At 36.0% G+C, this 9391-nt stretch overlaps 3 protein-coding genes across 3 annotated transcripts; 1 reads left to right on the top strand and 2 right to left on the bottom strand.

Annotated features, from left to right (window-relative positions):
• Window positions 1-1449: 1449 nt before the first annotated feature.
• Window positions 1450-3363, bottom strand: LOC143609369 (putative protein arginine N-methyltransferase 6). Its single transcript, XM_077084140.1, has 8 exons — window positions 3255-3363; window positions 2642-2736; window positions 2259-2337; window positions 2086-2180; window positions 1929-2013; window positions 1811-1856; window positions 1668-1758; window positions 1450-1563 (listed from the first exon to the last, which is right to left on the bottom strand). Exons 1-8 carry the CDS (start codon window positions 3361-3363, stop codon window positions 1450-1452), a joined length of 714 nt encoding a protein of 237 aa, XP_076940255.1.
• Window positions 3364-4467: 1104 nt separating this feature from the next.
• LOC143608852 (protein TUNICAMYCIN INDUCED 1-like) lies at window positions 4468-6447 on the top strand. Its single transcript, XM_077083781.1, has 3 exons — window positions 4468-4770; window positions 4860-5174; window positions 5525-6447. Exons 1-3 carry the CDS (start codon window positions 4624-4626, stop codon window positions 6257-6259), a joined length of 1197 nt encoding a protein of 398 aa, XP_076939896.1. The 5' UTR covers window positions 4468-4623; the 3' UTR covers window positions 6260-6447.
• A 79-nt stretch (window positions 6448-6526) lies between these two features.
• LOC143608862 (protein NRT1/ PTR FAMILY 4.6-like) lies at window positions 6527-9077 on the bottom strand. The gene is made up of 5 exons (XM_077083785.1): window positions 9004-9077; window positions 8687-8904; window positions 8154-8591; window positions 7554-7678; window positions 6527-7449 (listed from the first exon to the last, which is right to left on the bottom strand). The coding sequence occupies exons 1-5, from the start codon at window positions 9014-9016 to the stop codon at window positions 6588-6590; spliced, it is 1656 nt and encodes a 551-aa protein (XP_076939900.1). The 5' UTR covers window positions 9017-9077; the 3' UTR covers window positions 6527-6587.
• Between the last annotated feature and the right edge of the window lie 314 nt (window positions 9078-9391).

Raw genomic sequence — 9391 nt, forward strand, 5'->3', positions numbered from 1 at the left:
CCCACATGTCCAAAACACATGGGCTTCGGCCCAATGAAAGGTCTCATGGGCTTCGGCCCATTCAACCAAAATGGGCTTCGGCCCATTTCACTTTCTCCCCTTTTTTTTTCGGTTAACCCAATAACCAAAACAAGTGGGCTTCGGCCCAATATCATCCGAATTGGGCTTCGGCCCATTTACTCGGTTTTATATATTTTTTTTTTTTTTGTACAAAGCCAAAAAAAATATAACAAGATTAAATACAAAAAATCATGCATGTTAATTTTTTGTATAAAATCTTTCAAGGGGAAAATATAAAACCGAAAACCCGAAGCTTAGTTTCCCGTATCCCGGCTCTTGATGCCATTTGTTGGGTTTCTATGGATAATTTGAACTTAGTTAACCATTTAACTAGTCAAAATTAAGGCGGAAGCGTGATAAAACAAACTAAACATATGTATCCATGTGTTTATATATGTATATATTACAAGTTTATAGGAAATGTGTACATGAACAACCTAATTTATTCATGTTATAAGATTACCAATAATCTATTTATTAGAAACCCGAAGCAAGGATCAAATGATACGAAAAAAAACTAAACTATCAAAGCTATAAACACTTACATTCTTAACCTTTTAAGAGTGTGCTTGATGTTGAAGAAGATGATGATGTTGATGCTAGACTTTCAAAGGAAAATTCTCAAACGGAAGATACCCCGAGCCTCCAACACACACCGAACTTTGTTAGGGAGCTTGAACACGAATAATCGAGACCCGAACCTCCTTTCTTGACTTTCGGCCGAACCCAAAAACAAGAGAGAAAGAGAATGGTGTGTCTTACTTGAAAGTGTGTACCTATCTTTTTAAATGAGATCATATCTCTTTAAAGTCCATGGTTAGATTTTAGTCAAGTAAACCACACTCAACCTCTATCCATTCTTTACCAACTTTGACCAAAACTTTGGGGTGTGGGGCCCACCCAAAACCGGCCCCAAAATATATTTATTTATTTTTATTTTTTATTTTTTTTTTATAAAATATATAAACACCCCATCTTTTATAAACCATTTTATAAAAGAACACATAGTTAAATAATCATTCCAATAATAATTATTTGAATAAATAAATTAACCAATTAATTTATTCAACACTTTCAAGTAAGTATTCAGAAACCCGATTTTCTGAATGTGTCGTGTTCTGTATTTGTCTTATAGATCTTATCTTAACAAATACATAATTGGTGTGTGTCTAACTCGTTATTGGGTATGACCCGACTTGGATCAAACACGGCTAGCCACATTAACCTAATTATGTGTCTCGGGCATACGGTATTCCAACAGAAGTATCCCTGCTTTTCAGCCTATTATTTCTTTCATCCACACTGCAACAAAAAAAGTCAAACAAGTATTCGTTATATTAGAAAAGAATGAGATTCTAGAAACTATTTAAAAGGAGTAACTCACTTGTATTAAAGATGAATGTTAATGCACCGAAAGTTATCTAAGCATTGCGTTATTGTAACACCGCCGTAAATAACCTGATCCTGCTCCACGTCTATTGGATCATAGAAGTACACCATCGTCTGTCAAAATTTAAAATATATTTAGTAATTGATACAAAAACAATATATAAACTAAGCGGCCATTTTGCCCCGTTTACTTATGAACGGGCCGATTTGGCATATACCTGTTGCCAATGTGTAGGAGGATCCTCGGGTGCAGTGGAAAGTACAGGTGCATCATCTGGACTGGCCCGTTTCCTCCGATAACTACCAGAAATCTTTGTTTCAGTTGACTCACAGTTATAAGCGCTCGGTTATTATTAGGGGTCCACCAAACATAACATCAAACCAAAATGCAAACCCATGGAAAGGAGCTGAAATAAAATAATATTAATATTCAAACAACTGTCAGAATAAGTTATCACAATATAAGCAAAGGACTTTACCTCCAATCATAGATTGAAACTTAAAGTTTGATGTCACTGATTCTGCTTCTTTTTCTGTGACTGCATAGCAATCCACATGCTTTACCTGTTTCCACTGAAAAAACAAAATTTATAATATATGAAAATAATATTAGTTTCTTGAATTGAAAATAGGTACCAAATGCGTCCGTGTAAGAACATTTTCTCCACTGATTGTCTCTACAGATGGCACCTCAAAGGCGCAACATTTTGCTACTTGCATTGTTGGAGACACTGCAATATATATGAAATTATTAATATTACACATACATGATGTTGGTAAATTAAACTCATGTTATCTTTTTAACTCACTGTCAATCCCATAGACATTCCGCCAGAAATCAACACTTTCTGCATATCGGTCGCGACTTGTAACAGGGGCCATGTATAGCTGCAGAAATACAAATAAAAAGTATTAAAATTTATAAAATTTCATATTGTTTAAAAGTTGTAAATGTTGACAATTAGGGATGAGCGTTTTCGGTACGGGTACCGATTGGTACCGGTACCGAATTCGGTACCGATTTGGTACCGTCAGTACCGAATCGATACCAAGTTTTGAGTTTTCGGTATCGGTACGGTACCAGTACGGTTCGGTACGGGCTCGGTATTTCCCGAATTTTTCACGAAATACCGGTACCGGTACCAACTATTCCGAATTTCGGGATCGGGATTTTCGGGATCGGTACCGGTACCATCCCGTGCTCATCCCTATTGACATCATTAACAGCATTATACCAAACTGCTAGAAGTGGCAAGACATACATGATTCGCAATATTGAGATAATTCCTGTACCACAGCCAACATTTAAAACAACCTATAATACAAGCAATTAAAAAAATCATATATAAAAATGAGCAAATAAAAAAAGAAGCTGAAACTACAACGAATATAAACTAATCACACCACAAACAAGTTCTCAATTTCAAATGCCTTAAATATTGATACTGAAAATCAACCAGTTTGTAATGCAATTTGTTCATTTGCAATTTTACAGAGCATTTGTGCATGAGTACACATCGCAAATCAGAGATGGACATGAGATACGCTCTAATTCATCAATTCAAATTGTGATTTCTAGTCTAAAAACACAAACCTATGGTTTCAAAATTGCAATCATTGAATATATAGGCTCCAATTCACAGATTCAAACTAAAGTTCTGGCAAATTAGGTACAACTACAGGAAAACGTGTTCTAATTCGATTTCCAGTCCCAAAACACAAAACCTAGGGTTTCAAAATTACAATTACTGAAAGATTAATCAAAATTGAAGACGGAAACACAAAACCTAACCGAATTTATGCACCAATTTTAAGCTTAATCAAAATTGAAGACGGAAATTGATCTGTTGATGCATCAGTAGATCTGTAATTGCGAATCTGAGCCGTAATCGTGAAAAAAGTCAAAGACGCCATGCATCAGCAGATCTGTAAAGCCAATTTATGCACCAATTTAACACAATAAGTAAGAGATTATACCGTAATAGCGAGCATTCCGAGCCGTAATCATCAATTACATGCAGATCCGTAAATCCAGAGCCCTAGAAATCGTCAATTGGACTTATGAGATGAGAGAGGTCGATGATGAGATGAAGAGATCGAATGATGAGAGGTGGAATTCGGTTACTGCCATGGAAAATGAGCTTAGAATTATGTGGAATTAGGTTTTACTGCCATTAGAATTGAGAGGTCGATGATGAGATGAAAGTGGGTTTTGAAACAAGCCCCCTGAAAATTAAAAAGTGACACTTACAGTGCGTTCACGAGTTTCATTTAAGAAAGGAAAATGAGAGATGAAAAAAATTTGTTGTGTTTTCGAGTTTTATTTAAGAACGGAAAGGGAAGGAAAATATAAAAAGGGTGTTCTGAGTTTCATTAAATGAAAGAAATAGAGGGGAGGGAAGAGAAAATAATGAATAAAATAAAAAAAATGAATCTTTCTAAATTGAAAAGATTAGGAAGGAAAGAAAATTAAAAAGAAATAGGTGATGCCAAAAGAAAAGATAAGAAGAGAAAAAAAAATTTTCTTCCCTTTCTTGTCATAAATGAACTCGGGAACACAGCGTATGACATACACTCAAGTGTAATCCATGTTTTTTTTAACCTTTAATGACATTAAAACAATGACACGCAAATGCGTGTCATCGTTTCTTCAAGTTTTGATAAAAGATGACGTATTTTAGTGATACGCGGTTCTTACCTGTCATAAAATGTATGTGTGTCATTAAAGGTATATTTTCTATTAATGACATTAAAACAATTAAATGCGTGTCATCGTTTCTTCAAGTTTTGATAAAAGATGACATATTTTAATGATAGGGTTTTTACGTGTCATAATTGGCATGTCATTAAAGGTATATTTTCTAGTATTGATCTGAAACCTCAATGGTTCATATGAGAATGAGAAGAAAACTTTTTTGAACTAGTTTCGTAGTTAACCGAATTTCAGGGACGAAAATGAAACTTCACTCAAATTGGTGTATCATATATGTACCTCATGCATAAAAAGATGTACTTTGGATGGCCTTAATTAACTTCCTAAACCAAGTACAATCGTCACTATCACCCCCTAATTAACCAGATCTAGAAAGTGTGCAAATATCGTTTTAGTTGAGATTCACACACTGTTCAAAAGTTCGTTGATTCACCACCAAAATCACATCAATTCAACCAACCATGATCCTCACTAGATTCAATTTCTTCCTCCTATTACTATTATTATTATTATCACACGCAATTGCTTCTCCAAGGTTCAATCTTTCCCATTTCATCCCCCCCAAAACCAGCCAAGAATCTCGTCCTCAATCCTCTCTCTTCTTAAAGGTAGTAATAACCATAATAACCGATTAAGATTCAACTCTTTATCGTAATTTCCAAAACCCACAATCTAAATTTGTTGTTATTGATTATAGGATGTGTTACGAGCTATATGTGATGGTGAAAACTGGAAACCGGAAGAAATTGGGGTTTCGGAAGTGGGAATTGAGAAAGTGAAGTATGGGAGATTGCAGAGGTATGAGATTGAGTTTCAATTGGGGAATAAGAAGGATTATTTGTTTAATATGTGGGATAATGTTTCCTTGTGGAAGAGGTTTAAGGATAAAAATGGGGATTTTGAGGTTTTGGCTAATCGGGTGGCGTCACGAGCTGTTGTTGGTTCAGTTAGAATCAATGGGCCGGTTGAGTTAGTTGTTTCGGGGTATGATGAGATGTCGCTGGTAATGCCGGTATGATTGTTTTTCGAAGTAGACTTGTTTTTGTGAATGCGTTTGTTTGATTTGGATCAGGATCATGCCAGAACTTCCAAATAATTTAAGAACACTTTAACGACTAGTCATTTGAGGGTAGTTTTGTCATTTATTATATGGTTTCATATATGTAAATTGGTTATTACACATGTGTAAACTTGGGATTACATATAATAAATGCCAACAATACCCTCGAATAATTTTAAATTATATAAAATAAAGAAATTAAATGATTGGTTGTTAGGAGTTCTTGAAGTTTTTAAATTTTTTGGAGTTCTGGAGAGAAACTGTATTTGACTATTCATTTATGTTTGGACCATGTGCTTCAGTGGAACACGTCTCATACTGGTCTGAAACGGATACTTGTCGGTGAGGACGTTACAGTTGAAGTGAAGAATGCATATGAAATCTCTCTTTCTCAAGCATCCATTATTGGACAACAAACAAATGTTATTGCTCATCAGGAGCAATGTAACCACCTATGGTTTTCTTCATGTTTAATGTGTATGCCATTACTTCCAGTGAGGATTTTAGGGTCTGCATCCGTAGTCGCGTTCAAGACTCAAAATCCCGGGGCCTACATTGCATCAAATGTTCTATCCGAGGATGTTATTGAATTGCTGCCCGATAAATGCTACTCGAGACAAACTTATAAACCGCAACAGTGCCCAATTGAATTGTTGAGGTCGTGGATACGAGTGGGCGAAAAAGTATTGAAGTTATTTTTATCTGACAAAGTTAATAATGCAAAAGTTAAAGCAAAGATTGATGCATCAACCTTGTTTCGGTTTCAGTTAGAACTTGAAAGGAATATTAGGAGTAATGATACTCGGTGGGCTACTATGGCGGAATGGCGTACACGACCTACTGTTGAGCGTGCATCATTTGAGGTATTGGCAATAATTGAAATGAAGAGGCTAAAACCGTTGACTTTTAGGAAGATTAAGCCTTTTGTTGGAAAAGATTCATCTGACTGGAATAACTTGATGTCTAATATGTCCTTCACGAAATTGTCATCTGTCCTTGTAGCCCCTGAGGCTCTTACACTAGATGTGAATTGGTAGGAAATTTGTATGTGTATTATTGAGAAGCTCTTGCACCATGAAGTAACTTCCGCCCTTAGAGTATCTCTCAGATAACTTGTAAAAATAAAGTTTATAGTTTGAGGTTTGTAAATCAAGTTATAAAAGAAAATGAAGAGCCAAAAAGATTCGGTTTTTCTAATTCAGATGCTGTGCCACAAAATGCGTTGGATTTGTCTGAGTTCTCGATCAATACAGGTGCGCTTTTGTTTTCGTTTTATTCATTCAAATTTGTTACATGCTTTTGTTACACATAGAAAAAATTACAGACTTATAGATATTATAAAAGGGGGTACATTATTGAATTAACCTATGCGATAGACGTATAAGTCTTTCCTTCACTTGTGTCATCACCATTGCTACCCACCTTTTTATATTTATACCAAGAAGCACACATCAAATAAAACCCTAGATTCACAAAACTTAATACTGCTAATAACCAATAGAAATAATTTAACTTAACCCTATTCAAATTGTTACTAGCTAACCACCCGTTACTCACTTTGTTAACAACCTCCACCACTATTGAGCTCATGTAATATCCAAAAGCTAGTGAACACCATGCGATAGCTGTCCCGAGTGACTTCATTCCTGATGAACTCTCTTCATAGAAAAACTCTAACAACCCTACTAATGTAAACATATCAGCCACGCCAAAAATAGCATATTGGAAACCGAGCCAGAAAACCGTTAGTGGCAACGGTCCCGGGGAATCAACCATGTTATTCTCAACCGCCACTGATTTTCGATGGGTTTCCACAATTCCTGCCACCGCCATTGAAATGGCTGAGAGAACTAATCCTACTCCAATCCTTTGGAGGTGTGTGATTCCTGTTGGAATCTTAGTGAATCTTCTAACCAGTGGCACGAAGATTCGGTCATAAAGTGGGATTATAATAGCCATGAACAGTAGTGGAATTACTGGAACTGAGGGACCGGGAACCTTAAAGCCATTAAGGTTTCTGTCCATGGTTGTACTTTGTTGGATGGTGAAGGTTTGTAGTTGAGCCAAGCATGTGTTCATGAATATAGTGCTTATTATAATCGGGAGCATGCGGATTAATATTTTGGTTTCTTCAACTTGTGTGACTGTACACAGTTTCCATGATCCTGATGGTTCCAATTCAGAAGCATCAAGTTCACTTCTAATGACCGCTGCCCTATCCAGATATCTGACATTAATTAAGGATTAGCAGCTATAAGATACAACATAAATAGGAACATTTGAATAATTAGCATTTAAAAGTTACAAATAGCTGAAATAATGGAAACCCACCTGAATTGATCTGTTCTTTGTAAGATATCCTTTGTCATTCCAGATTCTTTGTCATGAATCTCATGCAACTCCTTTGTCATCTCGGGCACTGGTAAGTTTCGGTTTTTAATAGCCACCACAAATACCTGAAACCGATAATATGCATTTTTTTAATCTATGTTATGATTAATCTTCAAGTGCAATATTAACTGTATTATTAATGATTAAGTTTGGTTTTCGTCCCAGTGGTTTGACTATTTTTAACTAATTCAGTCCAAAATTGAAACCTTTGTGGAGTCACTATGATTTCATTTTTTAACCTTTATCATTCAAAAATGAATCTTTTGTAAATATTTCAGCTATGCGCACTACCTCTGTTAGATTTTTCTATTAAGTAGAGGGTATTTCAGTCACTTCACAGAAATAGTACTTTTGGTCTGAAAAGACAAAAATAACCTTCTATTTAACAGAAAAAATGAACAAAGTTAGTGTCAGGGACGAAACTGGTTAAAAAAATGAAACCATAGTAACTCAAAAGAGTTGAAGGTTTCAGTTTTGGACCAAGCTAGTTAACATGGCCAAACCGCAGGGACAAAAGTCAAACTTAACTCGTAGTTATACCTGTAGAATTCTAGTAATCGGGCTTCCTTTAGGTACATAATTTCTATACAGGGATTTCCCCATAAGTAGAAAAAGAGCCGATGCTAGGACAGATAAAGAACACACACTGAATCCCCAATCCCATCCTCGGTTGGAGCTGATCCACACAACAAATGTTACACCAAATATAGCTCCGGAAGTGATGCTAAACATAAGCCAGTTAAAGTAACTTGCAAGTGATTTTACCTCATTCGGGTTACTTTCATCAAATTGATCTGCTCCTAATGAAGGCAGAGCCGCTTTAATTCCACTTGTTCCAAATGCAATTAAATACAGACCCGTGAATAGTATCGCCTCTTGCCCGCTTTCTGCTGGTTCACATTGATTTCCTAGGCTGGAGTTGCATGGAGCCGGTCTTAACTGTTGGAAGTGTGCTTGAACTGCTAGGAGTGCATAACCCTGAGTTTAGACATTAGTCGCATCATGTTAAATTAAATACATTGCAAATGTAGCGTAAGAGAAATAATTATTATTTTGTGTTTTATGTAACGAACCACTACTTCAAAAGAAGCGAATAGGATGCAAGTCTTGAATCTTGACAGGTAGGTGTCGGAAATAAACCCTCCGAATAGTGATAGTAGATATGCAGTGCCCGAAAAGTTAGTTAGGGTCGTGGCTGACTTGGTCAAACTAAAGTTCATATAACCATAGAAGTACGTTACCAAGCTGACTGCCATTGAAATGAATGCCATGTTTTCAAGCCCTATCATAACTGCATAAATCAACACACGAAACGGTCAATAACAAACAAAAAACTGTTAACGCCGGTTCAATTCATTCCAACATTAGCATATGCACTAGGTTATAATACCATATACAAACATAGCAGCTCTCGTTCCACCGGGCCTTGTCTGGTGTTTAGGTTGTAATTTGACATTTCCCCTCGTCCCCTGAAAGTTGCCAAAAAATTGCCTTATTAAGGTATTGGTGGGGCCCGTGACCTTTTCCTATCGGGTTCTCATGGTTGGTTACCCAAAAAAAAAATCAATATCTAAGCATTACCATTTTTATGTCGAATATTTTCCGTTGAAGGAACTTCAAGGGGAGTGAATGTGTGTTACTAATATTGGTTAAAGTTGGTCTTATAGTGAAGGACATTTGTCTTATTGTTCTTAGGAATCAAGTGGAATCTTTAAGGTATGTCAAACTTTCTCTTTGTCCTTAAATAAGACAATATTACGGGTCAATATATATGTTGT

Source organism: Bidens hawaiensis, unplaced genomic scaffold (assembly GCF_021521415.1).
Source record: "Bidens hawaiensis isolate Kalapana, Puna unplaced genomic scaffold, B.hawaiensis_p1.1 tig00002181_1, whole genome shotgun sequence".
NCBI classification, from domain to species: Eukaryota; Viridiplantae; Streptophyta; class Magnoliopsida; order Asterales; family Asteraceae; genus Bidens; species Bidens hawaiensis.

Bases quoted from the DNA above. Each gene is read 5' to 3' on its own strand.
- LOC143609369 (XM_077084140.1), bottom strand. From the start codon at position 3,363: ATGGCGTCTTTGACTTTTTTCACGATTACGGCTCAGATTCGCAATTAC. The intron at 1,857-1,928 runs GTAAAGTCCTTT...ATTTTATTTCAG, and splicing joins GTTTCAATCTATGATTGGAG to CTCCTTTCCATGGGTTTGCA. The intron at 1,759-1,810 runs ACCCCTAATAAT...TGAAACAAAGAT, and splicing joins TTTGATGTTATGTTTGGTGG to TTCTGGTAGTTATCGGAGGA.
- LOC143608852 (XM_077083781.1), top strand. From the start codon at position 4,624: ATGATCCTCACTAGATTCAATTTCTTCCTCCTATTACTATTATTATTA. The intron at 4,771-4,859 runs GTAGTAATAACC...TATTGATTATAG, and splicing joins AATCCTCTCTCTTCTTAAAG to GATGTGTTACGAGCTATATG. The intron at 5,175-5,524 runs GTATGATTGTTT...CATGTGCTTCAG, and splicing joins AGATGTCGCTGGTAATGCCG to TGGAACACGTCTCATACTGG.
- LOC143608862 (XM_077083785.1), bottom strand. The intron at 8,592-8,686 runs GTTCGTTACATA...GTCTAAACTCAG, and splicing joins TCGCTTCTTTTGAAGTAGTG to GGTTATGCACTCCTAGCAGT. The intron at 7,450-7,553 runs GTGGGTTTCCAT...AATTAATGTCAG, and splicing joins CAAAGAACAGATCAATTCAG to ATATCTGGATAGGGCAGCGG.